Here is a 26,570-nt window from a genome sequence, read left to right on the forward strand (position 1 = left end):
CGCAATCTTGATCATATTCTGAATTAAGAAATCATTATAATGCAGTCAAAAGTCCGTTTTTGCAGTCCGTTTACAGGGAACATAAATAATTACTTCACCTCCAGTCTTTCGTTTATTTGTCTAGTGACAGACGCAATAGCATACAATAGCTGCATTAGCAGTTAGATGCTGTTTGTTACACACAGTAGAGCAATAAGAACACAGTCTTACCGTTTCAATTGCAGGGAATTTTGTTGGAATGGCGCTTTTCCCGAGCTTCGATGCCAACTTCGCCTGATATTGCCCCAAATTTGTGAAGGATTTTGGCGTACAATGTTTAGCACAAACACGTAACGATAAGCCAGTGGAAGGGTTGAAGGAACCGCGTCATTAAAAATGAATTTAATCCACTGGTCTCTGATAGCTAGGTCCGTTCTTGGTAGAGAAAACACATTTACATGTTGATTCTGGCAGTCAACCACAGAACAACTCACGTGTGCACTACTCCAGCGTCAAGTAAAGGGGCGAGCTTCCTGCTGCGGTGTCCATATATGGTATATCCTGCCCCGTCTTGACGTCGACGGGGAAGACGGGGAAGAAATCAAAATCTCGTATTTGAGTGCGCGTGCACGTGGGCTATTTTACAAACCCTGAGGTAAACAAACGCTTCACTTTTAAATATCGGCTTCCCGGCCAGTGTATAATCGTTAGGCAATCATAACATACATTGATTCTCGTGGAAAAGTGAAAATTGTGGGTCATGACTCCTTTAATGTCGTTGTGTTGTGCACTACTGGGCCACCGTAGGTTTAGGCTATAACGTTCCGTATTGAACAATTAAGTCCACTATCTGTAATACATATTACATATCATATCAAATACATATTCCTTACATAAATAATACAAATACAGAATAATTACATTGTAGTATTATATATACATACAAAAATACAGTTTATGGGAGATTTTGAAACGTAGGCTCTCCTTTTTATTATTAAAAAGATTAAAACACTAGGAAGGAGAATCTTGAAAATATAGCCTATAGATCTTGGGATTCAACAAGCAATATTTTTTCTTGTGAATATAAAACTTACCCCCTAAAAATAATACAAATAAAGAGGAGTCATTTCGCAAAATCATTCTCTAATTAAGGTTTGCTGCTTAAAAATCCTGAGCCAGAATTTTAACATTGGAAGTTTACAACGTGACGTCATGAACTACCTCATATTTTTATTTTAAGCCATCGCTATTGAAAGATTACAATGCAGCTTTTGTATTACATGGCTACTACCTAATAATAATAAACCACGCCTTCACCGACGCATGTTTGCAATTTAACACTGGAAGATGTTCAGCGCCATAAAAGAGAAACAAAACTACAAAACCTGTTCCCAATTTCTGGTCGGAGGAAGTGTCTGCGCTGAGGTTTCAAAGGGAGATATTTGCTGACTAAATTTATTACAAACTACCAGAGGAGTCAGTTTTAATTCAGGCTTTCGTTCATTTAAAGAAGATAACATGCATTTTATTCCTCTCGTCTTCCTTCTCTTTGGTTTGAGCTCAACGCTGGCACAGAATACAACAACTCCAAATACAACAACAACAACACAGGCTCCACAATCTTCAGCTACGACAACACAGACTACATTACTAACTACTACAAGTAAAGCACCGACTACAACACCACGTCCAAGTAAGGCAAATATATGCTTTTCACTGAATACATTCTACATGGAAATAAGGTTCAGTGTTTTGTTACTGTTATAGAACCTCTAGTTTCACTGGTGTGATTTTAAAACTTGTTTTTTTTTTGTTCATTTGACAATAGTTTACTACAAAAATCAGACTTGTTTTATAGTTACTAGTTTTTTACTACTTAATCTAAATAGGCAAAGCCCATTCTAGAGCCTTAACATAAGACCTTGTGTTTACTGGTAAAACATTTAATTCCCCTGGAAACCCCAAAACTGCCTTACTCTGATTTCCCATGCTGCTTCTGTCTGGTTCATAACTAGGGTGTCTAAGGCAACCACTGTCTCATAGGGTTTAATTGTTGTCTTATATATAAAGTCAGGCACTAAAGATCGTAGTTGTGTTTAACACAGAACTAGATTCATAAGTTTCAGTTATTTTCTATAACTAACGTCTCCTCTTTCACACTTCTCACGTGTCTAGGTTGTGAGAGCAAGAATGGTACAAGCTGTGAGGAATGCTTGGCATATGTGGATGTGAGTTTAGATCAAATTTTGCCTCTTTCTTTGATGTTTTTTGCCTGTTGCCAGTCAATAGAGCAGACTGGCTTGTTTTATTCACACTATTAAATACCTATTTAAAAACTATTGTTTACCTATGGAAAGAAACATGGGTGAAAATATATTACAGTATGAGAGTCATATAAATGAGATCTGATGAGAACCGAAAACATGAGGAGACATGAGATGAGAAATAGAGAAAAACAGAAGTGACAAGTAAATAATGAAGTCAGCAGGCAGCAAGATTTACAGGATTTTTTTACACTTTCAGATCATCTCGTACCTCACCTGTGGAACAGGTTTGGGCTGTTCTGGGTGTTTACAGCTTCTTTCTGAGAGCTCAGTGTCACTTGAGACGCCCTGTTAACTTAATATTCATAAAAGTTTGACCTTTTATTTAGTGGTGTTTGCTAAAGCAAGCATCACTGTTATTATAGTTTACCAAAAATTTGACCAAAAATCCAATCCAATAATTTACATTTTAAACTAGTTATCATGTGCTTACTCATGGTGCTGTCAGGTCCATCAGTGCATTTGAATTGTTGGTGTATATATAGTTTTAGAATTGGGTCTGTTGTTGCTGTGTGATGTTGACATTCTGTATTTATTTGTTAAGACACTCCCAAACAAAACTTTTATATACCACAGACATGCACACACAGCTTTTCTCAGTTAATGACGTGTGTGTCAGTATCAACCCTGTAATAACTCGTCTCGACTGATGTCATTACCCTCATCGTCATTGGTACTGTAACTATCTGCAACCCTAAATTCAGAAAATAAAACATCTTGAGCTTTGAATCCTGGATTCAATGGATGACTGTATATAACAATCTTTTCTGTCTTTTTAGTGTCTGTGGTGCATTCCAACTAAAACATGTATAACATACCCAGCCAAAACCATCCTGCCCCCCCATTCCCTCTGCCCACTGAGTGATGCTCGATGGGGCCTTTGCACAAGTAAGACATGTTGACTTATTTTTCTATATTTGTTATTTATGACACTGTTTCCCCAGCCTTTATAAAATTCTTTCTTGTCTTCCTTTTTTTCAAGACAAAGCATAAAATCATTTAAATGACAAAATGATCATTTAAATCACAAAATAACTGCATAAATAACAATAAAATAATAATTATTATGAATGCACGGAATACAGGACAATACCAGTTATCTTATTATGGGTACTTAAGGCAACTTTCTCATTTTAAATGATAATTTAAAAAATAGCATACATTTCTAAAAAAAAATGTATGATTGCCCATAATAGTTTATTTTATAATAAATAATAATAATAATAATAATATTTAATAAATATTAAGATATTTTTAAAGCATCTAATGGTTTTATTATTGTCTAATAGTATTATTAAGTAAAAAAAACAATAATTAAATAACTTTTATGTATATTAATCAGACACTTAACCCTCATAATGCATTCAAATTCAGCATACTATTTGTGCATTCCTGGTCTGTTTTGGACATTAAAAAAATAATTGGTTTATAAAACAGTTTTAACTTAATATGTGATCAGCAATTTCTCATTAATGAGTGAACATTAAAACATTTCAAAAGTTTCGGGATTGTTACTTTGTTTTATTATGTTTTTATCAAGTTATTACTACATGTACCCGTTTTAATTGCACATGAACCACATAAAAAAAAATTATATATATATATATATATATAATGCCAAAAATATGTATATTTTATTTTGCAACATAATTAAAGTTGGTATCAGTCATGAAAGATCATCTGCAGTCTTTTCTCTAGCCCAAATTCCAAATTTAACGTAACTAAAAATTAACTACAGTACTTCATCACCATAATCGCCAAATTCATTATCACATGTGTTTGCCATAAATGTTATGTGAGTTGATACAGCATCCACTGGAGATAATTTTTTAACACTTTCTACAACTTTCTCTCTCTCTCTTTTTTTTTGTGAAATTCAGTAAACTTCCAGATTTTGATCATTACATTGTCAGTGGCTGGAGCGCTCCTCATCATTGGTTTTTTGCTGTGTATTTTCTGCTGCTGCAAGTGTGAGAACATTGGGTAAGTCTGAACATACGAAATGTGTTTGACCTAGTATTGTATGTCAAATCAGCTTTTATTATATGGTTGACAAATGAGTCACACCCTCCATTTAGCTTTCTTAAATTCTATAGGGAGTTGGTGTCACCACCCTCAGGCTGTAATTACTTTTACTTGCATAAATGTAGATAAAGTCAACATAATCAGACTTTGACTACTTTTTTTGACTTTTTACTTTTACTTTCTTTACTTATTTGTCAAACTTTCTGCATCAATGTAAAATGGCAGAGTGCCAAGAGACCTCTAGATCATTAAAGAAAGGCCTTGACGACTCATCTTTCTCAATTTAACAAACTTTGTCTTTCAGATCTGCTCGAACTGAAAACAGGATGAACCGGCAATCAGACAAGAGAAAAACCAAACAAGAGCAGAGGTAAGAGTTACTGATGTTTGAATATTAAAATGGAGATGACAGGCAATACATGATAATATGTAAAAGCAGTTAAAAGGGGAATAACGGATGTTTTTTTTCAAGATGCATCATGGGTAGTGTATCAACATTTGAATTTTCAAAGCAGACATAATATATTACATTACGAGGAACTAAGATGTAACAAATGATGTTCGATGAGAAACATGTTCTAGAGCTGTAATGGGTACAGATCGTCAGCATACCTTTGGGGAGTGAGTGTGATTTCACAAGGAATTTATGTTCTTGTGTTCTTGTTTCACAGAAAAACTGAGTTGAAGATTAGACATGATGAGATCCGACAAAAATATGGTGAGTCAACAATTCCCTCATCTCAGAAACAGCATAAATAAGTTAATTTGAACTGGTTGTTATGCTGTCAGTGCAAGAAAAAAAAAACATGCTGTCAATTAATATAAAGATAAGGAGCATATGACAATGTTAAAATAAATCAGGTCCAGTCGCATGTTTTTAAAACGCTATGATTGGTCAAATTCTTTATGAAGTTGTGATCCCTCTAGTGGTAATTATTCAATTTTCTCCCTCTTGTGTTTCTTCAGTAAACACTCTTTGACATGAATTATGATAAATGTGTACATTCAGATTTGTGTTTATAAAATTAAACATTACTGAGCAAGGTCTTCAAGATTTTGTTCAATGGCCTTTTTTTAGAAAAGAAAAAGATGTTTGTTTCTATATATTTGTTTGAAATGTATATTTATTTGATTAATTAATATAATTTTATCTTTTGTGATTTTTCCCTATCTCTCTCTCTCTCTCTCTCTCTCTCTCTCTCTCTCTCTCTCTCTCAGGTCTCAGCAGGGCGAGTCCTTATGCCAGATTTGACAATCCCAGCTAAAATGATGGGTGCACTGTTTGAAAGATGAATACTGCTGCCTATTTGAAAATGATTAAAATCAATTAAATAATAAGATTCCACTGCGCTCAAAATGATGATTTTCCGCTTAAGTACAATTCAGTTTATTGTCATTCCTGTTCAATTATTTTATTAAATTCAATTTTCCACAAAGGCTACTCCACCATCATAATATGAAAGTAACTTTTTAATAATTGTAATCAAAAATAGATTTCATTGAAACAAAAATAATAATAATAATAATAATAATAATAATAATAATAATAATAATAATAATAATAATAATAATAATAATAATAAAAAAACATATTTAATGCTCACATCTGAAGCCAAGCATAAGTATCTGCTAGGTTTGGAACAGATTGAAGGATTACTTAAGTTATTAGTCCATGACTGTTCTTCATAGCTTAATAGACCTTTTTAAGATACAGTATTTGGATATTTAGCGAAAACCTGCTGATGTAATATACTCATTTATTGAATAAAAAAATATAATAATTAAAATGTGCTTGCCTGTTTTGACTTGAATGTAATTTTACAGGTTTTTCAACAAATTGTCAGTGTTGAGATGTTTAAATGTTAAAATGATGATTGATCTTGGGATATGAGCTGTTTATTTCATTTTTAATTTTTTTCTGCAATATACACAGAGAGAGAGAGAGAGAGAGAGAGAGAGAGAGAGAGAGAGAGAGAGAGAGAGTTAGCCTATTTTATAATATTACTTATATAGTTTTTAATCAGTTAACACTTTAAAATCTATACAATATGAGAGTGTTCATAAAAATATGAACATAAAATAAAAACTACACCAGAATGGGAAACAGGGCTGCAAATGTGTCTTCTTAGTAGGGGTGGCAAGTGAGAAGTCATTGATAAACTTATATATAAGCTATATGGTTACAGTGCTGAAGGTTGATGTTGATGAATGCAATCACCATCACAATTTGTGTAAAATTTGTTAAAATCAAATCAAATTATGGGCTTAGATACAGCTAAATATTATGTTATTGACTTTTTTTCTGACTGCATGCTAAAACACACATTAGATACAAAGACCAAGGGAAACTAGGCAAAACCAACTTTTGACAGTGACACATGGCCTGAGCATTCTTTTAAAGGCATTTACTTTCAGTCTCTATTTTACCTACTCAATACTTGCATTAGGACTCTTTTAACACTTTTAACAACTGATGGGAAAACCTGACAACTTGCTATTTGTTGTGTGGTCTTTGGTCACAAATGAGGAATTATGGCTTTCAATTACAGCTGTGTCTCTTTTTAAAGCAATATATACATTTTAATTCAAAATTAACTGATTCACTAGACCTGATGTCAAGACCTAAAAGTACATGATGAGCACAGGCCTGATTATCCACAAAAATTCGCGGGGAGCTTTGCTCGCTCCCGCGAACAACAGGAGCATCACGTGTCCAAAAACCAACCAATCGTTGATAAAGTAGGTAAAGGAAAGCGCGTTCCCGTCGACAGCAGTGTTGCTCTACTACAGTGTGGACAGCGCATCTTGTGTTCAGTTTATTTCTATAATACAGACCAACAGACACCTGCAAAAATGTCCGAAGACAAGCCTAAGGTGAGCATCCGATTTGTAATATTGCCGTATTTTGAAGCTTCGCTCAAAACGAGCCCCGTGAGGCCGAGTTCCAGTTTCATTTTGTGCAACCTCTTGCTGATAGTCAAATTGCGCATTTATGCGGGAGAAAGGCGGTCGGCACGCAATCTTTGTCTTGTGTATATACAAACGCCATCCGTTTTTAATTTTCAGCCTTGTGTTTTTATTAAAGCGTGTTTTAAATTGTTCGTTGAGCAGATGTTTATTCAAAGAACGCCACTGTTCTGGACACACCGCGCGTTTTCTCCGGTGTAATTCAGCGTTTGCGGGTTTTTCTTTGTGAGAGCGGAGTGGCGCTCACCGGCCACGTTACGCCACTAGCTTAAGAAAATGCCGCAAGTACAGCGGAACGAAATATTAAAGCGCGTCGTAGCACTCAATTTTCGTCCGCCATTTGGATGATAATTGAACCGATACCTTGTATTTTTAACGCTTGTCGGAAGTTTTCACCTTAGAAGTTTGATTTGATTATTCTATCGATTACGATATTGAGTTGTGAGTTGCACCTCGCTGCGCGGGTTGCTTAAAAATGGCGCACAGAGAGGCAACAATGTTTGGCTACTAGACGGCTAACATTTGCTTGTCTGGTTTTGTACGTGTCGTTCGCTTCACTGTTGCGGTTACTATCGAATAGTTGGATGTTCTGAACATTGTTATAAAATGTGTTTTAACAATGTATTTTTACCCGCCTTCAATTCACTTAGTTCTTAAAAACTTAGCATTCAATACTAGGCCTTGTTCACTATTTAAGTTATAGTCCTCCATGGGCAAGCAGGGTTATATTTCATGCATCTCATATGTGTAGATTTTGCTCTGTTTGATCTTCCCTGCTTTCTCACACATGCACTTTATTATTATTGTTTCAGGAGGGAGTGAAAACAGAGAATGACCACATCAATCTGAAAGTGGCGGGGCAGGATGGCTCGGTGGTCCAGTTCAAAATTAAAAGGCACACGCCACTCAGCAAATTAATGAAAGCGTACTGTGAGAGACAGGTAAGGCATTTCCACTAGATCAGTAATCGTGCTCATGGTAAACCCTGGCACTCAGGACTGCTGCGTGGGCCGTCCATGTGAGTCACTGTGATTTTGGAACACAAAACGCTTGTAGAACTCCATAATTATTTGAAGTATTATTAAAATTCTATAATGCATCCAGTCCCATGACTGATGTAAATATTGTTTTTATTGCAGGGTTTGTCGATAAGACAGATTAGATTTAGATTTGACGGGCAACCAATTAATGAGACAGACACACCGGCGCAGGTGAGTAAAAGTGCCCCTTTTTTGCGACAATCTCGTGCTATTGTAGTGCTATTTAAATACTAATATTGTATTAATATTTTGTATTGGCTTTTATGTTGGTGTTTGCTTTTCAATTTAGTTTCAGTAACTGAAACTAATTCAGTAATTTTTGTCATTTTAGTCCTTTAAACAATTGAAATTTAACAATTGAAAGCTAACTAAAAATGTAGTTTTAGTTTAGACCGAAAATTCATCTGCCTATGTACTTATTTATTCTATTTATTTAGATTTTTTTGTGTGTGACCAGAAGGTGATTTGAATAATAGATATAATTATGATAACATAATTGGGAAACACTTTACAGTAAGGTTACATTAGTTATTAACTATATTAGTTAACAATGAAAATTGTTAACTTTATTAATCTTACTTGATGTTAATTTCAACATTTACTATTGTATTAAATGTAAAGTTGTATCTGTTTATATTAAAGCTTACCAAGTTAACACGAACTATAAATAAACTGGAACATTTTATTAACTAATATTAAAAAAGTATTCTAAATACTGTAATGGATTTTTTTGTTGTACCTAATGGTAACTTTGCATTTGTTAGTTGGAGATGGAGGACGAGGACACGATTGACGTATTTCAACAGCAAACTGGTGGCTTCTGCTAAAACTCCACACCACCTGGACCCCACGCTTATCTATTTTATTCCTCATGATGTTACATTCTGATGCTTTCACATCGTTTCCCCTTCTCTTTCTCTCTTTGTCTCTCTTCTGTCATCTCTAGCTTTCCTAGAGTGGCCATCGCAAGTGTGTTTCCAGTAATATTTATATGCGCAATGGTTAGACGGCTACTGTGGTGGGGGAACATACTAAAGCAGGCTGCCAGAGGGCGTAGTTATTCAGAATATCCACACCAGCCACCAAGCAGGGTTTTATGTTGCTCCGAACACTGATTCACTCAACAAGCCCGGGAACCATTCACCCTCTCCATAGTATACTTTTTTTTTTTTTTTTCCTTCTTTTTCAACTTTCAGTTCTTAAGCGCTTTAAGTAGGCCTGTTTCAACTCTGATTCTATTTGCCTGTATGTGTTGTAGAAATATGTTCAACCAGTGTTGTATTCATCTGCCTTTTAATGGGGCTGCTTCTTGTACGAGCTCACTGTAGGGACGGGATCTGTAAACGATCGATTAAAAATGAAGAGACTGATTACATGATACAATTTACAGTGAGCCTTTCTGGACCAAACCCCAAAGATGGTACTCGATTAGCAAATAGTGGCAGGATTACACCAACTAGTTCTGTGTTTATACTTTTAAATATCTGTAGAAATATATCCATTTACCAATCCTATTTCCTCTTGAGTGTTGGTTGAGGAAACGGGAATGAACTAAAAGACCAATATATCCTTTTTCCTGTTCATTACTTTGCCCTTTTTTTAAATCCCAGAACAATGACCAGGTCTTGAAGCAAGACAAAAGTGAATCCTTTCAGGCTTTGTTGAGGCGAAGTATCAGTCATCGCTCACAAGGACTGGTCTGATTTCTTCTAACATCTCTTGCCCTCTCACTGTAATTCATATGGCTGAAAGGGAGAGAGAATTTGACTCAAAGATTCTCAGATGTTGGCTGTCTTCTGTACTGATATGTACATTGTTTGTTGTCCTTTACTACTGTAAACAATAAATATAGTTTGGTACTCAATGTTTTTTTTTTCTTTTTTCGCTGAGACTTTTTGTCATGTCCACAGTGTTTTTTGATGTTGTTTTTCAGTTTGTCATCAAATATGAAGCCTGTAGAAAAGCTTACAAAAGCACAATGACACATCCTTTAACGAGATGTCAAGTTTCTTTATACACAATTATTACATGTATAAACATACAAACATGAGATGACGTGTCAATAAAGATTAAATATAAAATATAAATAAAATCTGGAGTGTCACAAAGGCACATGAATGTACATGTCACACATGTATCGTACAAGACGAGATGCACTGTCTTTTTCATGTCCACTTTTAAGATTAAAATATATTTCTAAAAATCTACAGTAACAGTTACAGAGAACAAAATGCTTGCAAAACACTTCTTACACTGAAGTGCGAAACTGCTAAATAAAAATATCGCCTTCATAATGGTGGTAAACAATATTTTCTTGCTATTAAAACTATTTGGTCAGCAGTAATGAAGTCATTCAATATTACTAATTATGTACAGGTTTTATTTGTTTAGTTGAAACGAATAAACAACACAACTGACTTGGCCAACTGTACTGTTATTCTCTCTAAACCCTCGTAAAAGCTTTAATTAGTGTCTGAAAGGGAGTCTGGAACTTTTGGGAAACTTTAGGTCAAGTATATGTGGCAATATGTTTGTAAACATATTGTCCTCTCTTATGTGATTCTTCACACAACTGACTGTCTATGAAGAGAACTAAGAATCCATTAGAGCTTAAAGAATTTTTTGCATTGATTTGTTATTTACCTGTGCAACATTAACATGTTAGCTATTCACATTCATGTTCTTTCTCCATGGATGCTAGGGCACAGGCAGAACAGACCGTTTTCTTCCTTAATTGTTTTGTGTATTTAAATAGGTGCCATATTTACAGGTTTCCATCAACTACATCGTTCTGTAACCCTACAAATAGCTTTGGAGGAGGCACTGATCTTTATCTTCAGGCAGGAACGCCTTTTTCTCATTCTTCCTAAGAGCTGCATAGTGTTACTCTGCCCATGGAGATGGCAAGTAAACCTGAGTAAAAACTTATATTTTCATCTTCAAATTTAACAAGCAAACCAGTTTCATTTGTGGGGAAGTGTGTGATTCAAGTGTCTGGGGTTTTCCCCTTGTGAAGCACCAGCTGTCTTCTCTGTGTTCTGCACTGAGAAATGGAGAGTCTGCAGATTCTTTGCTTTCGCCACAAGGAGACGCAAGAAAACAGTCGATGTGCAAATAAAGTCTTACAAGAGCCCAGCTTCCCTGCACATGTAGTAAAACTGGCCTCTTTTTGCAATAAGGTTACTGGGCGAATCCATCTCGACGACATGTCCTTTATCCATTACAATCACCCTGAGAAAACAAAAATAAGGTAACGTTTAAAACATTAACAATTAAATGACTGTGTAATAGGCAAATCAAGTAACGAGGTTCCCAAACTGTAGCGACGTACGCTAAAATATGTATACTAGCGCTAAATTTACCTGTTTGGTCAAGATAGTCTTAATAAAACATTACAATGTAGATAATAATCTCATTTGGGCCTTCAGATAAAACTTTAATTTCATAAATTACGCAGTAGAGTTCATTAGAATTTAGTCACACATAAATCAATGAAGCACTTTTACGACTTGTAAGCAGCTAAATCACTTTCCAAAAAATCTAAAAACTCTCCTAATACTGCAGTGACATTAATAAACGTTCAGCCAAATTTGTCATTAGTTTAGCAATGTATGAAGCACAGTTGAGAGACAATTGTGTGACCAACTTATCTGAATATTTTAATAATTTGTCCTCATATGAAATTCTGTATTGAAACGACTGGATTCCACAAAATGGTACAACGGTAAATGTGGTTGTTTTGGGCCCCTCAAACAAACTGAACAATGTTTGAGAATGCCACTGAGAACAATTTGGGAACCACTGTTCAATGGCTTTGTAAAATGACATACTTTGTGTAATCCATAATGGTGTTGAGGCGGTGTGCGATGGTAAGAACAGCGCAGTCCTCAAATTGGCTGCGGATGGTAGACTGGATCAGGGTGTCTGTCTCCAGGTCCAATGCAGCTGTGGCCTCATCCAGCACCAAAATTTTTGTCTTTCTGAGAAGAGCTCTTGCTAGACACACCAGCTGCCTCTGACCAAGACTGCAGGAAGAGAACCACTCACCATTATTAATCCAAAGTCTCTACTGATTAAAATGTCATGGCTGCAATTTGCAGGCCACGAGTGAACATGAATTAAAAAGACTTTAAACCACTTTTTAGTTATTTAAAATGATGAAAGAATAGCACTTACCTGAGATTTTCTCCTCCTTCTGAACATTCATGATTGAGTTTATCTGGCAATTCAGACACAAAATGTTTAAGGTGAGCCAGTTCCAAGGCATTCCACACTTCCTCGTCAGTATAGGCATCGAAGGGGTCAAGGTTCATACGTAGAGATCCTGAAAACAGCACTGGGTCCTGGAAAGATATTAAAATTGCAAAACATATTTGTGAGGAGTTCATAAAAATTTGAAAAAGCCATGACGTGAAGAAGAAAATTATATAGTAATTTTGGTTCCACGTGGAGGATTTTGGTTGTACACACTTGTGGAATGATGGTGATGCGGGATCTTAGATCGTGAAGCCCGATCTCTGCAATATTGATTCCATCGATGTAGATCTGTCCTTTTGCTGCTTCCAAGATCCGGAAAATTCCAAGAGCCAAAGATGATTTTCCAGCACCGGTTCTTCCCACAATACCAATCTGAAAGGATAAGGAACCAGAGAGTAAGTCTGTGGGAACATTTTCAACATAGCTTGACTTCCAGACAAAGAAATTATGGGACTATTATGCAAGAACACTTTGCCTTACCACAGTCCCGCCAAATATTTGTCAAGCATAATTACAGCAGTGTACTTTGAACTTTCACTTTTATCCTGTAATGTATTACTTTATCTTTGCTAGTAACTACTGACATTTTTAGGTGAGCTACTCTGGACTATTATAAGAGGAATGAGGCAAGGTATATATCATCCATAAAAATAGACAGCAATAATATTTTAGAGTAAATGCTGATGTAGAATACTTTAAAGTCTTCACTTGTACCTTCTCCCGCTCTTTGATGTGAACAGAGATGCCCTTCAGGGCCAACTCCAGGCCTTTACGGTACTGAAGGCCATAATCCTTAAATTCGATGGTCCCTTTTTGAGGCCAAGATGGCGGTAAAGAACTTCCCTCTATGCTCCAAGCTGCCTGTAAATAATGATATGGACAGTGAAAATGCTTACTATTACTGACCAACAAAGAAAGAAATAATTTACAACTGGAAATAAAGGTTGATAAAATAAATTATTAAATAGAATAGAATTTTAAATTATGCTATACAGCCACACTCACTTCTTTTGGAGTGTCTGCATACTCTTTCACTCTCTCAACTGATACAATGTTGTTCTCTACATCTGTCCATGACCTTACAATCCAGCTAAGGAAACCCGTCACCTAAAAAAACAGCAAACAAAAATGACAGTCAATAAGGATGATATGTAATTTGTCTGATCTAAAACAGACAAATAAATAAGGTTCACATTTTCTTCTCTGAATGTTAATTTGAAAAAGGCTGACCACAAGTGAAAGCTAAACCATAGGAGATCTTGTGGAAGAGTTAAAAACTTTTTTGGTTTGAGGGTGAACACTGCATGAACAAGACTGCAAATATATCTGGTAGCTCTTGTAATATTTATATCAGTAATGTCGGATTCTGCATAGAGGCATTTGAAATGATTCACACCTGAAGTGAATGAGACACGGCCAGACCGACCATCCCAGGGCTCAGGGTTCCTTTTGACATCACAGAGAGAATAGAAGCAGCAAGGACAATACCATTACCCAGAAACTCCAAATTCACACCCAGCCACCTGCATGAAAAGACATCCCAGAACTAAGTTAATATCAATATAAAGCAATCGTTATCTATGATACAGTATGCCCAAAACAGGAGTATAGTAAGGTGCCATAAAAAGTTTCTTTGACACAGAATGCAGTCTTGAATTGCATCAGCAGTTTTTTAAATGGCTGTTCCAGTCCATTGCACCCACCTAGTTGTTTTTGAATGCAAGAATGCTTATAGTTTGTTATTGTGATTGTAAAAATTAATTTTGAGCAGTGTCTCACCTTGTGGCTACAAAACGGGGAAAGTAAGCCGTTTGGTTGTGATCCACCTTGTGATTGACACCCATGATGAAGCGGGACTGCTCATTGAACGCCCGGATGACGCTGGCACCCTGTACTGTCTCGTTTAAATGCGTGTAGATGGGAGAGCGACTCACTGACTCCAACCGCCGCAGCTGGCAGGATGTGGCCACATAGAAACTCTTCAAGGTTGAAAAGAGTGAGAGAGAGATTATACTCAAAACCGTAATGATTTCAACCATTGCTTCTGAATTCAGGTATGGTTGGCTCAGCAGATGGGTTCTAGAAAGTTCTAGCAATTTGGCCTTCTTTCTTTAACCCCATAAATGCAGATTCAGGCATACCTGTATGAAACCATAAAGGAATGCCATAGGAAGGATAATGACGGCTGCAAAAGGAGTGGCCATCAACACAATGATACAGACTTCCATCAGTTTGAAGAAGTAACCTAGCATCATTTTCAGCCCATCAGGGATCATATTGTCTATGGCATCTATCTCTTTAGCAAAACGATTGAAGAGGTTGCCACTGGGAGTGGTCTCGAAGAACGACATAGGGGAGTGAAGCACGTTGTTTAGAAGTTCCAAGTGGAGATGGCGGGAGGCGATGATGCACCCTAATGAGATGGCCACCGTGGTACCAAATATGGCAATTCCTAAAACAAAATAAATTCAAAACAGTTTAGTTTACTTAAATCGTAGCTTGAACTGTTGAGGTAAAACACTAAAACTCTGCTGACCTTGAGCAAAGCCGAGAGCTCCATAGACTCCCAGTTTCAGATCCGTGTTTAATTGAGTGCCGTTGATGACAGGCTGATCAGCCCACAAACTTAACCAGTAATTATAAGACAGAGATGCTGCTTGTTGGAAGGCATACAGGAATACAATGGAAACTATCAAAGGCAAACCAATAGTGTGGAAGTATTCAATGTACATCTCAAGTTTGACCTATTGGGACATAAGAAAAATTGAGATAATAAGCCAAACGTATGTAGTTAATAAAAAGAAAATGTCATCAATTTTAGGATAAATGTTCTTACTCTGCCAATTCGTGCTTTATCAGCCTTAGTCAGTTTGCCCAGGTCTTCTTGGATGTGGTCCTCGTCAGAATCGGGCAGCGGCTCAATTGAAATACTGTTGGTGTCGCCACTAAAAGACAGTTTGAATCAATCTTTATGCTTCCCATTTAGTGAATAACTTAACCAGCAATAAGTGCTGCAGAGTCTAAATATCTGGAAATGAACTAGCATTTTTGCACTTTAGGTTCAATCATCCATAAGTCGATATTTTTTTATATGCCCGAAATAAGGTCTGTGGTTAAAATGGCTCAAGATATTTTCAGGTTTATGTCATAAAATTCATCCCAATACCCAACTTGATTGTTTCCTTGAAATTTTATGTCCTCATTTTGTACCACAATATTAGTGTCATTTCCTGTTTTCTGCATCATTTAAAGTCATATTCAGTATCACTGAATAAGCAAATTTAAAATCTCATACCTGATAAGCTGCTCTTGGGACAGATCCCTGGAAAATGGCATGTATTCAGTAACACTCAATCTTACAGACAGTCTTTTGGAGCCTGTAAATGTATGGATTCAACATAAAATGATCAATAATAGTTTTTTCACATTAAAACAACATTTGGATCTGACATATCTCTTCTGAGAAGATCAGCTTGAACCGCTATGAATTTTCATACTAGTCCTACAATATAGCTTATAGTGTAACACTGGTTAAAGCAGGGCATACCAGAAGAACTAGCTAGTGACACTTGATTCCCTGGTGGGGACACCAGAATCCACAATGACTGCATATCTATCTTTTCAGCTAGTATAAATGCCTGAACACACACCACAATAATATTACCTCTATGTGAAGCCTCCGAAAAGCACTCTTTCCTTTCAGAGCTTGCAAAGGTGTGGATAAAATCAGCAAAAGCACCATTCCGGTTCAGAAGTTCTTGATAAGAACCTCTCTCACTGATCTCCCCATCCACCAGAACAAGAATCAAATCGGCCTGAGGCAGGAAGCTCATTCCATGGGTCACCAAAACCCGTGTCTTTGAAAAAAAGAAATTGGAAATGCTGAGGAGATAGAAAATTACCCCCCATTCCATCTGTAGGGTAAACACTACAGTGGTAGTCACCTTGTCTCTCAGTATGCCTCTGGGTCCAATGACTTTGTTGAAGATGTGCTGACCAACATGTGCATCCACCGCAGACAGGGGGTCATCAAGAAGGTACACGTCAGCTTTCCTGTAAACAGCACGTGCCAGGCTCACCCTCTGTTTCTGTCCGCCAGACAAATTTAAACCCTGACAAAAGAAAATGCAAAACTATATTTATTTAGATGTATATCAAGATTTATATATAGATCCATGCTCAATTGTGATTGGTCTCATGGATGCTAATTTATCCAGTTGAATCTGAATCATGGAAGTTTAGCTCATAGAAGCTCAGTCCTCTACTTTGGGTCTCACCTTCTCTCCGATCTCAGTGGCATCTCCTGCAGGCAGATTGTCCAGATCTGGCAGCAGGGCACAGGCTTCCAACACCCGCTGATACCAGCTTTCCTTTTTTTCCCGTCCAAACAGAATGTTGTCCTGCAGACTGGCATTTTGGATCCAGGCTTGCTGGGGAACGTAGGCAATTGAGCCCTATATTGACAGGAGCAAGAAATGATAAGAAGACAATCAACTGTAAGAATGAACTATTTTGCTCTTTGAAATTTGATTAGTGGCCTTGAAATAGTGCAGAATATGATATAATCTAGACTTTTTTTGAATTGCTAAAAAGTTTTGTTTATTTTCAAATATTAATTAGAATTTCAATGTGCGTTCAGACTATAGTACCTCATGAATTTTATAATTCTATATTACATATAATTATATATTACATGCGAGTCAACTTTGAAAGACAGGGCTCTCATTATGGGCACTTTCTGTATAATCATAACATGCCATTCAAAATCATATTTCATAAAATATATACAATGAGCGTTATGGTTGATTAATGTAAGTACCTTGACTGAGACTGTCCCGCTTCTTTTTTCAGTCTCCCCCAGCATGGCAGAAAGCAGCGAGGATTTCCCACTGCCAACATGGCCGACAACAGCAACCAGTGAACCACAGGGAACTCTAACGCTGATCCTGCTCCAACACACAAAGTAAGTGAGGGGGATGTTGCTTAAACTTGGACACTTATTGCCTGATTGTGTATTCAGGAGTCTTGTGGAAACTTTCTGGATAATGATACCTTTTTAGACACGGGGGGCCATCCTTAGACCAGCTGAAGGTTCCATTCTCAAACACTACACCATCCACATCTGACGAGCAAAGAGGAACAATCAAAGAGCAAGGGTAAATCATGTAATATCATGCCTGAATCACTTACCATAACATGCAGACATCTACACAAACACAAACTGTTCTTAAGAAAAGTGCCGTTGAAATTATAGAGATTGCTTCTGGGAAACTAGATTTCTTCTGCAGCTTGTGAAATTATAGAGTCGCTTTAATTACACAGTCTAATTAGCTTTATCTTCACAATAACAGTTTTCACAAGCTATCTTGAACAGCTTTGATGAATGCTCCCCACCACCGTCCCCCAATCAAATTTATTTGTATAATAACTGCTAATGTTTGAGAGTTGTTCATGGCAATATACTGGTGGTACTTTAATAATGTTTTTATACCAACAAAAATAAATAAATGTAAAAAATAAATAAATAATGAAATATTATAAAGTTATATAAAAGTTATAAGTAATGTGTTGACTAACAAGTCCATATAAATGTAACTTTGATTGCAAAGTGTATAATATTTAATATAATACTGTTATATTGTAGCTGTTTTTATTTTGTAACAAGGTTAATCATTTTTAAATGAACTGTTATTTTTGTGCAAGGTCTGTAATGATCGACAAGTACAATTAAATAAATAAATGCAATAATATTGTTAGTAGTAGGCTACACTGTATTCCCATGCAGGCGATCCAGTGTGTTTTCAGAGATCTCTTAATTGTTTTTGCCAGTGTAAGGAAGTGAATCATCACTACCGTCTAACTGTGAAATTTAGAAGCTATTATCAAACTGTTGTTAATCTCCATCTCACTCATATTTTTACTGACAGACGGAAGTGAAGGGAAGAGGGAAAGTCTCACAGGGTACAGACAACATTCAGTCTTTTTTTAGCCTTACTCATCTATTGCACAATAATAACAAGTCATCTCTCACCAGATTTAAAGGATTCCCTTGTCACATTGTCTGGTTTGAGTTCATCTTGACAAAGAAACTTCCCCAGACGCTTTAAAGAGACGAGAGCCTGCAACACAAGAATAATTTTATTCTTACATTTAATTAAAGATCACAAAAGAAAAAAAAGAAAAAAATTAAATACAGACACCATCAGTAAATAATCAGGGCAGAATATAATGGTGTTAGAGTTTATGTAATTCTCACCTGCATGGTTGTGCTCATGGCGAAAGGAAGTTGGCTTAGTGGAGTTTTCAGTATGTTGATGATAGCCATTGATACAAAGATTTTCTGAGCATCCAGAACATTCTTATCATCAATGAGTACATAGACACCAAACATGGCAAAAGCAATCTGGCAAAGAATGGAAATCACAGTCAAAAAAATTATAAAATAAAATACATCCTGACCTAGTGATTTTAGGTTTAGTTCTTTCCCAAAAGTGTGTCCTGAAGCATTACTTAAGAATCTCACCAGGAATGATGAGGAGTTGAAAGAGGCAATAGACACTGAGTATAAGATCTGTGATTTCTTCAGTGTTTTAAGCTCCTTCTCTCTGTATCCCAAGACCTGCTCCAGAAAAGCCTTTTCCCAGGCGTAGAACTTCAAAATCTTGATACCATTCAGAATCTCATTCATTAACTTGACCCGTCCATCCATGTACTTCATTTGTATCTCCTATGAAATGACCAGAAAACAGGAAAGTTTTTAATCATCACAATGTTCCTACAAGGCTTCTTGACTAACTGAACCAGAAAAACCATCTTAACCATGTTAATGAACAGGGTGGTTAATGCTGGTTCACCAATTAGACTAGCATCACAACAATATGAGCAGGTCTTTTCAGCAGGATGACCTCACACCAGAATGATTGATATTGAAGAAGGCAATAAATTCCTAACTGCACGTTAAGATATTCTAGAACACAATAGCTAGGAGCTGAGAGATTGACTCAATCAGTCGCATGCCAAATATCTGTTGTTTTCTAAAAAGAAAGTTTAAGTTTTATTGCCGTTTGCAAGCATTGTGGTTACTTTTCTAGGGAGGAAGCATGGGAAACTTCAAAGGAACAAAAGAAGCTTGAATCCATCCAGCTAAATCTAAACCAGCTGTGGACCCTTCACGCTGTCTTTCTTTAGCGCTCATTCACCAGGCTCCTCTACGGTCTCATGGCTCAGAAAGAATTTTAGTGGGTGAGATAAACAAGGAACTCATTTTCAACTCCCTCAATGAGAATCTCGTTGTTATTATTCAAATATATAAAATAAATGTACTTGCCTCGAAGGAATAAAACACTTGGCACTACCGTAGCTCGCAATACAACATGTTTAGAAAAGATTTTTGAGGTATGGAACTTGCAGTATGTTTTATTGTAGAGTAACCTCTTATTTCATGACCTCAAAGACACATGAATCATTTTTGAGTTACAACATTACAGTACCTGGAGTTTGCTTCTCTTCCTTGCAATGAATCCGTTCAGAGGGAAAATGAAGATCACAGTGGCAATGCCTGCAAGCGCAGATGGTCCTAAATGCTGAAAAAAGTCAAACAAGACATGTCTCATTTATTTATCTTGGAAAGTTAAAACAGCTATTCAGTCAGTATCCCCAAATGCTTAGAAAGAAATTCAGGTCAGATAGTTTACTGGAGTGGAATAAAAAAATAAGCAAATATATGTGCCCTCACCTGCCAAAGAAAGAAGAGACAGAGTGTGACCTCAATGGGTGCCAACCACACTGCGTTGAAATACACCACAAAGTCCATCAGCTTCTGGGTATCAGCTGAGACCAGATTGACAATCTCCCCAACTGTGCATGTTCTGCGTGCTGCGCTGTTCACGACAAGAGACTGGGGAAAAATAAAATTGAGAAAATAAAGAAGAGAAAAGGATTGATTAAAAACAAGGGCATTTGAATTTACTTGAACTGATCATGACCTACAGGAAGCTGAATTGTAATGATACGAATTTAACTGAATAAAAAAATTAAACATTGTATTGCCAGAACTTTCACTAGTTCATAACATGGGTAAAAACCTGTTAAACTTTACTTGCAGCTCATTTTGAAGAAGTTTAGAGGATTCTAGGAAATGACATGGTCCATAAAATGTTATTTTTTTCTATTTTATTTATGCCCCATGAAACCATTTCTGTACATACTTCCCTCCCTCAGAAATCATAGACTAATCACGGAATCATATGTTCTAAAAAGGTTTTTGTGCAGGTGAGATGCCCCACCTTTCTGTAGACCAGACCCATGACAGCTGTTTTAACCCTCATGCCCACAGTAAAGCAGGTATATGTGTACTGATGGTTGAAGATGGACTGCAGGCAGGACAGGAGGAACATTAGAGTGGCATAGAAATAGCCCTTCCACAGCGGAGCATCCTCATCCTTCATAAAGCCTAACAACAGACTTAAAAAAATGAGAGAAAAGGGTTTGAATAAAGGCACTATATAGTACAAAGGAATTTGCTGATTTCTGATGTAACTAAGCATTTGGCTAGATTCCTCTGTAACAGACCGCATCCAACCATTGTGGTTAGGCTCAAGGTTAACAGTAGCGCTTAAACCCACAGCTTTCTTTGAAAATGTTTTGAAAATGAAGAATGGTGGATTTGTTGAGCCTAACAAGAGGTAGCATGTTCAACTGGAAAAATGTTTTTTCTGAATGCTAACCAAAAGCTACAAAATCCACGTCGGTTACACTGAAGGGAAAAGGAGACCTTGAAGGTTTCCACAGTTCCCACCAAAGTCCACCTTTTTTGACAGTGGATCCCAGTACAATACATGTACTTGCTATAGTTTGGATCTCCCTGTTCGCTGGGAGCTGACTGAACCTCCCATTTAGCTGGCTGCTTGCCTGTAGTAACCACAACCCCGCCAGTGTTCCTCTACCCTCCCTGAAGCTAACGCGTCTACGGCGGACAGAATGCTGTGGTCATCTCTCGCTCTCTAAAGCTTTCAGACTTGAAGCCATAATTGCTTCTCTGTGGGCATAAACAGCATGATCTCTGTCTGGCTGGTATGGCGTCTCTGACTCAAGCACCTGCTGCACACCGCCACTTCCTGTTTTCATCCAAAGATATTGTGAACCGTAAGATGTCTCTTCTAAAAATATTTTGATAACCTAGCAAGCTGTCTCTAAAAGCAAAGAGGGGCCATCTGTGTTTATTTGAAGGCAGAACTTCTCATAAACACAACCCAAAGCCTAACTTATCCTAGATATACCAAAAGAATGGGCCAAGATGACTCATTAAATCTGCTTTGACTTTCTCACCTTAGAACCTGTGGAACTGAAAACATGAAGGCATCATGGACAATGAGGCACAGCGTCCCTGTTAGGAAGTAGGGTCCGAAGCTGCGCGCAAGTGTCCGTAAGAGACAAAATCCTGAACTCTGCTCCTTCTGAATCTTCCTGAGAAACTGGGCCTGCTCTGGTAGTCGAGATTCCAAGGTAATACTGGTGTTTAGTGGGTTCTCCTGCCTGTAGATGGAGAAGAGGCAAATGGACATGTGCATAAGGAATTGATGCTAAAGCTTAAGTGCAGTTGGTAAGCTTTTTAATACCTCTTTGTAAGTTGTAATTGAAAACAGAATGACATTAAAGCATCCTGTGCCACAACGCAAGTTTCCACAAATTGTAAACTGCATGGGACCTATGACAAAGAGGATTTCAGAGTACTTGAAAACACTGTATGTTTAAAACAGAAAAGTGTTAACAAGCTAACCAATTGACACAATCCTCATGTATCAGCTCTTTTGTGGGCATCTTTCAGATGGAAATGGGATTGCATTGATCAAAGCAGCATGAGGATCCACAGCAACATAGACAAACAATATAAATGTGCATGTGCTTGAAAATGTCACGTGTTGGAAAAACTTGTCTGTTATTTCAATGAAACTTACTGCTGTAACTTGGTGCGCTCTGCTGTCCATTCCTCTTCCAGGTCAGATATTATTTTCTCAGATGTATCCTCTTCCCTCAGACTCCACAGATCTTCTGCTTGCAGAGGAGAACGATATCCCTTGAAAAGCAACCTGGAAGCATACACAACCCAAACTGCATTACCTTCAACAAGTATTTCAAAGAGTTAGAATTAGAAATGGTATTCAGAATCATTTAATTCCTTACCCGCTGAACCACCAGAAGAGGATCTTGGATAAGAATGATGCATCTTGAACAGGACATGGATTCTGAGAAAAGAACAAGAACAAGTTGGCTACAAATACACCCCTTATGAAACAAAAATTTATTGCAGTATATTGGAAAATATCATGTAATATATTAGGCATATAATATTATATATATTTATTTTTTCGAATATATTGAAAGCGGCAATCATTTGTATATTTTGCAATATATTACATAATATATGTATCATCAATATATTATTAAATGTATTCAAATATATAAAATATTAGAAAATAAAAAGGGAAAATATATTACAATATATCACAATATATTTTAAGAAATATATTGGTAAATATATTTTCCTTTCGTAAGGGACTATATGGCCAAAATGTACAGAATGTGGATAAGTGTTTAAAAAAATGAAATGCCTATGTTCTTACAAACTCTGAAACAATATATAACTAGAAATAGCATTGGGTCCCATCTTCTCATGGTTATTTGGCTATAATTTATTGAATTTGCCCACTTAAATTATTGCTATTGGTACCATTGACATGATGTCTAGCAGTGTCTCCATTGGAATAACCAAACCAAACATGTTAATTAAAATATGATAGAGGTACAATTTCATCATCAACTACAATAAGAATTGCTGAAAACAGTTGTAACATTATACGCATAAATTACCAGGTGTTTAACTGTCAACAGTCAGTTTTAGAAAGAAGAGTTTCACAGTTTTGCTTTCTTGGATGGAGAAAGGAGTGGTTCGAAATTATATTTGGCAACAGTGAACTCAGAGTAAACAGAGGAACAGTGTGAAAGTGTCTGTGAGTAAGAGTGGTAGACCTCTCTCTGTGTGTGTGCATGCCTTATGTGCCACTGTAACACACTTCCACCCACTGCTGCCCTCTTGCCCATACAGCCATCCACCCAAACACTCACTCCCTCTCCCGCCTCCTCACTGGAGGTCTCACTCTTCAGGATGCTGTGGATAACCCTACACAGGAAGTGACTGAGCCAGAAGGGGATCAAGGGGTGTGGCACCGACGTCTGTGGCTAGAACCTCATCACAAACACACTAATTCCTCTCTGAGCTTGTTTCCTTGTTTTTCTCTGGAGGAGAACAGTCCGATGGACGACTATCTCACGAAATGTCTGGAGATTACGTTCTGTATTGCTCTGCTCTATGTTTTATTTGCATACTTAACAACCAAACAGTGGGCAGAATGAGTCAAGAATTTAGTTTAAAAAAAGGATATATCATTATCCGGGAAGGAGGACCACAGAGTGTCCATGTTGATGAGTCAAACTGACTGCCGAAAAACATCTTTTTTATCCAATAGCTAATATATAAGTCCTGCATACTTGTGGGAGATAGTAGTTGCATATCCTACCACCGTTACCATAATTCACTTCAAAATGGTGGGGTTGGGTTCTATATTACATAAGGAAACTAGTAAACAACAGAAATTCACCACAGGATTGTTTGTGATGGATTATTTTAGCTGATGAAGAGTTTGCTCCGTTCGTACCTTGAGTATGGCTTTGCCTGAGGGTGCCCGGTCTGCAAAACAGCTGAGGAAGAGTTGCGCCAACTGCAGGGCAAAGTACGAGAAAAAGGCCAAATACCGCACAATATCCGGAAAGAGACCCTGAAAAGTAGAGACACCAAAATCAGCAGATCGCATACAGATTACAGAAAAAGAGCACAGGCAGACTTTTTATTTTAAAAGAGTACCACAACCAGGGATTTCCCGTAATGTACTGAGATGTTATTGCAGTCCCGATCCGCAGACTTCCCAACACACTGTTTACATGAATTCCTACCAACTTCACCTGTCAGATCGCTGGCTCTCTTATCAAACCATCTAGTACTGTTAAAAATCTTGGTGTAATTTTTGATTCCTCTCTATCTTTCCACTCTCACATTAATTCCATCACTAAATTGGCATTCTTTCATCTATGTCGTATCACTCAGCTCCATCCCTTTATCGGTATCTCAGATGCTGAAACTCATCCATGCATTTGTCACCTCACGTCTTGATTACTGCAATGCACTTTTCATTGGCTTATCAGCTAGCTCCATTTCCAAATTACAATACATTCAAAACTCTGCTGCCAGACTACTCACCCACACCAAGCATTATGCACATATTTCCCCAATTCTGCATGATCTTCACTGGCTTCCTGTGGCTCACCGTATGAAATTCAAAATTCTCCTTCTCACTTTTAAGTCTCTGCACGGCCTGGCTCCCCCCTACCACTGTAACCTGCTTCTCCCCTACACCCCTACTCGCTCTTTACGAGCCGCTGATTCCAGCCTTCTCGTTGTCCCTTGGCATCGCCTTCCTTCAATGGGGGGCAGATCATTCAGTGTTGTTGCGCCCAAAATGTGGAACTCTCTCCCCCGATCACTCCGTTCTGTTAACACTATCTCTGAATTCAAATCCATGCTCAAAACACACCTATTTTCTGAATGTTATAGTTCTTAGTTTTTTTCTGCTGGTTGCTGCCCCATCTACCCAATTCTCACTTACTGTACTTGCACTCTCAATTGCCTACTGTTGTTCTGTCTGCTGTCTTTGTCAACTGCCTTTATTGTTGTTTGTTTATTGTAAATTGTCCTTGATCTCTGGAAAGGTGCTATATAAATAAAACTTATTATTATTATTATTATTATTTCATGCTGAACATTCTGTTCTTATGGAACTCTCTGTTGACTACATCTCGTAATGAAGGGCTTAAAGGGCTTGTTTACTGAAGACATTTCAAAATGTCAAGCGAGAACTTCCTCAAAACTGTTTACATTTCAGTGATGTAAGGATTCATGTAAAAAAATATGATCTGTTGTTTATTCTGTAAGAAATCGTGCAGTGCTACAGTGCAAAGTCCCTTCTTATTTGCCTAATGTCAGAAGACATGGGTGTGCACGAGCATTAACAACATAGTAAAGCTTATTTTGAACAGTTAAGGCAAATCATGGTGAAAACCAAACTCTTTAATGGCCTGCTTTATATAAATTAATTACGTATGAAAAGAGTCATAAAAGGCCTCAAGTCACGCTACAATCTGGAAACTCATACATTGCTGCTGTACAAGGCTCCGGCCACTATTTGCTGGTGAGGAGCCAAAAGTAGCTATATTTACAAAAGCTTCACATGTGCTGTTCATATGCTGCTCATGCATTTTTTCACATATAGTAGATGCTATGTTTATCTTTCTGGTGTCCTGGATATAGCGTCCTGGCTTCACTATTGGAGCACAAACCATGTTGAGACAAATCTGTAGTAAACATCCGTTTGGCCGTGGAGACCCTTGCCAAGATAGAGGCTTTATTCTTAACCACACCACAAAATAAAAAACAAGGCCAGAGTGGTTTCGTTGGTCACAATGTAGGTCAGTCAAAATGTCTTCCCACTCTTATTCAAGCATAAAGTCAGCATGCCAATGAGAAATATGCTTATCTGTCTTCATGTTTGACCCAGTTTCCCATGATATGGGTCAGAACTGTCTCGTTTCTAAAACTAGTAAACCTGTTTTCTTGCTAGCGGTGTTATTGTCCTTGGGCTGAAAAGGACTGTGTGGCATAAAAATTCACTTAGAAACATGTAATTTGGCCTGGTTATTGCCATGGCACATAAAAAATGTTTTGAACTTTGAAATATTTAATGAATTTGATTTTAATTATTTAGTCAAATAAAATTATTAGCTAAACCCAAGTGAGTTGTTCACATAATTTACATAAAAAAAAAATTAATTCTATACTTCCAGATGCTGTAAGATCCAGTAGGGGTAA

General features: G+C 37.1%; 3 protein-coding genes across 3 annotated transcripts in view; 2 read left to right on the forward strand and 1 right to left on the reverse strand.

Annotated features, from left to right (window-relative positions):
- Positions 1–1,177: 1,177 nt before the first annotated feature.
- On the forward strand, positions 1,178–5,839 carry pttg1ipa (PTTG1 interacting protein a). Its single transcript, XM_059570238.1, has 7 exons — positions 1,178–1,672; positions 2,155–2,207; positions 3,083–3,191; positions 4,184–4,286; positions 4,633–4,698; positions 5,000–5,046; positions 5,547–5,839. The coding sequence occupies exons 1-7, from the start codon at positions 1,498–1,500 to the stop codon at positions 5,591–5,593; spliced, it is 600 nt and encodes a 199-aa protein (XP_059426221.1). The 5' UTR covers positions 1,178–1,497; the 3' UTR covers positions 5,594–5,839.
- A 1,207-nt stretch (positions 5,840–7,046) lies between these two features.
- On the forward strand, positions 7,047–10,199 carry sumo3a (small ubiquitin like modifier 3a). Its single transcript, XM_059571512.1, has 4 exons — positions 7,047–7,202; positions 8,108–8,236; positions 8,435–8,506; positions 9,100–10,199. Exons 1-4 carry the CDS (start codon positions 7,182–7,184, stop codon positions 9,160–9,162), a joined length of 285 nt encoding a protein of 94 aa, XP_059427495.1. The 5' UTR covers positions 7,047–7,181; the 3' UTR covers positions 9,163–10,199.
- A 145-nt stretch (positions 10,200–10,344) lies between these two features.
- The window catches only part of abcc6a (ATP-binding cassette, sub-family C (CFTR/MRP), member 6a), a 21,910-nt gene continuing 5,684 nt past the window's right edge, over positions 10,345–26,570 (reverse strand). The window contains exons 5-31 of the mRNA XM_059571513.1: positions 24,307–24,426; positions 22,775–22,836; positions 22,549–22,680; positions 21,920–22,126; positions 20,878–21,055; positions 20,328–20,489; positions 20,083–20,175; positions 19,116–19,319; positions 18,849–18,995; positions 18,624–18,711; positions 17,645–17,714; positions 17,412–17,538; positions 16,870–17,046; positions 16,537–16,704; positions 16,257–16,449; positions 15,888–15,969; positions 15,429–15,537; positions 15,129–15,336; positions 14,734–15,044; positions 14,372–14,571; positions 13,989–14,115; positions 13,598–13,699; positions 13,307–13,453; positions 12,806–12,964; positions 12,512–12,678; positions 12,166–12,360; positions 10,345–11,566 (exon numbers count right to left, since the gene is read on the reverse strand). Of these exons, the coding sequence (XP_059427496.1) occupies positions 11,458–11,566; positions 12,166–12,360; positions 12,512–12,678; positions 12,806–12,964; positions 13,307–13,453; positions 13,598–13,699; positions 13,989–14,115; positions 14,372–14,571; positions 14,734–15,044; positions 15,129–15,336; positions 15,429–15,537; positions 15,888–15,969; positions 16,257–16,449; positions 16,537–16,704; positions 16,870–17,046; positions 17,412–17,538; positions 17,645–17,714; positions 18,624–18,711; positions 18,849–18,995; positions 19,116–19,319; positions 20,083–20,175; positions 20,328–20,489; positions 20,878–21,055; positions 21,920–22,126; positions 22,549–22,680; positions 22,775–22,836; positions 24,307–24,426 (4,044 nt within the window). The 3' untranslated portion in view covers positions 10,345–11,457. The remainder of the gene's footprint in view (positions 11,567–12,165; positions 12,361–12,511; positions 12,679–12,805; positions 12,965–13,306; positions 13,454–13,597; positions 13,700–13,988; positions 14,116–14,371; positions 14,572–14,733; positions 15,045–15,128; positions 15,337–15,428; positions 15,538–15,887; positions 15,970–16,256; positions 16,450–16,536; positions 16,705–16,869; positions 17,047–17,411; positions 17,539–17,644; positions 17,715–18,623; positions 18,712–18,848; positions 18,996–19,115; positions 19,320–20,082; positions 20,176–20,327; positions 20,490–20,877; positions 21,056–21,919; positions 22,127–22,548; positions 22,681–22,774; positions 22,837–24,306; positions 24,427–26,570) is intronic.

The sequence above is a fragment of the Carassius carassius genome, chromosome 17 (assembly GCF_963082965.1).
Source record: "Carassius carassius chromosome 17, fCarCar2.1, whole genome shotgun sequence".
Classification (NCBI taxonomy): Eukaryota; Metazoa; Chordata; class Actinopteri; order Cypriniformes; family Cyprinidae; genus Carassius; species Carassius carassius.

What these genes read in the sequence shown, in the direction of transcription:
- pttg1ipa (XM_059570238.1), top strand. Translation starts at nt 1,498, where the DNA reads ATGCATTTTATTCCTCTCGTCTTCCTTCTCTTTGGTTTGAGCTCAACG. An exon ending in AAAACCAAACAAGAGCAGAG is followed by an intron (nt 4,699 to 4,999) that starts GTAAGAGTTACT and finishes CTTGTTTCACAG; the next exon opens with AAAAACTGAGTTGAAGATTA. An exon ending in TGAGATCCGACAAAAATATG is followed by an intron (nt 5,047 to 5,546) that starts GTGAGTCAACAA and finishes TCTCTCTCTCAG; the next exon opens with GTCTCAGCAGGGCGAGTCCT.
- sumo3a (XM_059571512.1), top strand. Translation starts at nt 7,182, where the DNA reads ATGTCCGAAGACAAGCCTAAG. An exon ending in TGTCCGAAGACAAGCCTAAG is followed by an intron (nt 7,203 to 8,107) that starts GTGAGCATCCGA and finishes TTATTGTTTCAG; the next exon opens with GAGGGAGTGAAAACAGAGAA. An exon ending in AAGCGTACTGTGAGAGACAG is followed by an intron (nt 8,237 to 8,434) that starts GTAAGGCATTTC and finishes TTTTTATTGCAG; the next exon opens with GGTTTGTCGATAAGACAGAT.